We start from the raw sequence: 2,313 nt of genomic DNA on the forward strand, positions 1-2,313 counted from the left end.
TTATCTTTTCCAGGAACCCCGAAAGTTAAGTTATGCTGAAGTATGCCAGAAACCTCCTAAAGAGCCATCTCCCGTTCTTGTGCAGCCACTGCAGGAACTTCGCTCCAATGCAGTGTCTCCCACCAAGAACCAAGAGAATGGAGCTCCTGAGAAGTCTATTGAGAAACCACAGGAGAAGCCAGAAGCAAGGGCTAGTAAGGATTACTCTGGCTTCCGAGGCAGTACCATTCCCAGGGGAGCTGCTGGAAAAATCAGGGAACAGAGACGCCAGTTCAGCCACAGGGCTCTGCCTCAGGGAGTGACTCGGCGTAACGGCAAGGAGCAGCATGTGCCACCCAGATCGCCAAAGTAAAGACAGACAAAAACTACTCAGAAACCTCGCTTCCCATGAAACTTGGGCTGCGGCTTTTTGAACTGCTTTGGAGGGGAGAGATACGGAAAGTATATCCTTAAATCATTATGGATTCTGAAGTTGTAAGCAGTAGGATCCCAAAATTCATCTCTAAAGTGATTTTTAAATGCTGGAGGATTCTAATCAGTATAAATATACATATATAAATATATATATACACATATATAAAATATAATTTTTCTATTTTTGTTCTTGATTTTAATTTGCAGATATTTTCTGCCTGGAATCAATTTGAGGGTTCAGATTTAGCTTGAGGAAGAATACATCCTTCAGTATAGGAGATGAGGGAATGAGAGAAAATATTTTTTGAAGAAGCATTTCTGTAAAAATTAGAAATTACTTTTTTTAATCTATTTAAAGTTTGGCTTTGAGAATGCCATCTCTGACTATATGGCCTTGTGTTGCCAAGCAGATGGGTGGCGGGGGTGTCTGTTGGTGGGAGTGCGTGTGAGAGTGATTTCAGCCAAATCTGTTGTCAGGGGAGTAAATGATTTGAAAACTGAATGTAATTCTTGAGTAGATTTTAGTTTGAAATTTAATTTGTCTTTTTGACTTTACTAATATTTCATTCAAGAAGCTGTAAAAGCACTGATTGTACTTGGAGATGTGACTATCAATCAGTTTGATACTCAAGGAAGGAATAGGGTTACTCAGAATACATTTCATCTTTGACCTGAACAAGTTGAATGGATTTCAGAGATTTAAATTCAGGTCCCCCTCTTCAGATTGGAAACAGAATTTTTTATTACTTCGTCATTCTGTTCTTTGATTGTCAATCCCCAGAAGCAAATAACTTATCACCTGTTGAATTGTACATTTCTGACTGCTTTGACCAGTCTAGTCAAATCATGTAACTGTTGTAAATTTATGAATGAATTATTTTATTCTTCTGTTCTCATACTTAGAAATTTAGGTTCTAGATTGGTAGGTCCAACTGCCCCTTTCCAAAATTGTGACTTAACTTTTTAAAGTTTAAATTGTATTGAAGAGAATAATTTTTTAAAGGATTATTAGAGAACTTTTTTCAGCTTACAGTTTATTGCCTTTCTTCAGTCCCCTTTTCAAAAAAGTTTGAAATTCACTGAGTCAAAAAAAGCAAGTCAAAGAGAGGTTAAGATGGGAAAGCTGATTGAAGGAAATAAATGCATAATTTTTCAATGAGTAAAATTGTAGCTGTCATATCAAATAGGCAAGTTTACATGCTGGTATTTAGAAAATGACTAAAATATTAAAAATCATGTTATATTAATCTATTTTAACTCATACCATGCTCAGAGTTCTGTGCAGGGTGTGGTTTTATTTCTTTTTTGGGATAGTTTGTAATAGTAAGAACTGTCCCTTATGTTAGTGACTTACATATGTACAAATTGAAACTGTAAATTGTGAACACTGGAAAGCGCCATTGTGACATAGAATATAAACATCTTAGTAATATATTAAAGTGAATGTAAAAGGAAGTTAAAATTACATTACTGTGAAACTCATCTTACAACTCTAGGTTCAGCTTTGGAGATTTCTATTAGTGGGTAACTGTTTAGGGCTTTGAAAACACTGCACATTTCTGTTCAAGCCAGAATTATTATTTGTAATTTATTCAGCTTGGCTATTGCTTATGATTTAGTGGATTGATAACATGGTATAATATATTTACATAGTTTGAAATTATTTCTACACACTATTTTTAAAAATCATCTACTAGATGAAACAATAAAACTACCTTTACTAAAATTTTGGAGTTAGGTCTTTTTAAAAAAGAATTAATAATCATTGGCTACATCTATGATAAAAGTGATTTTTGGTTTGCTTAGATAATGCTGCAGTTGGTGGAAATGATAAACATTTAAAATGTTAACACCCTGTGAATGCATTGGATTTAAGAGAATAAACTTTTTGTAAAAATC

At 34.5% G+C, this 2,313-nt stretch overlaps 1 protein-coding gene across 1 annotated transcript in view; it reads left to right on the forward strand.

Annotated features, from left to right (window-relative positions):
• Positions 1–1,435, forward strand: part of Larp4 (La ribonucleoprotein domain family member 4) — a 71,045-nt gene extending 69,610 nt beyond the window's left edge. The window contains exon 15 of the mRNA XM_012516166.2: positions 14–1,435. Coding sequence (XP_012371620.2) covers positions 14–352 — 339 coding nt within the window. The 3' untranslated portion in view covers positions 353–1,435. The remainder of the gene's footprint in view (positions 1–13) is intronic.
• The last annotated feature ends 878 nt before the right edge of the window (positions 1,436–2,313 follow it).

Source organism: Octodon degus, unplaced genomic scaffold (assembly GCF_000260255.1).
Source record: "Octodon degus isolate 3935 unplaced genomic scaffold, OctDeg1.0 scaffold00093, whole genome shotgun sequence".
NCBI lineage: Eukaryota > Metazoa > Chordata > Mammalia > Rodentia > Octodontidae > Octodon > Octodon degus.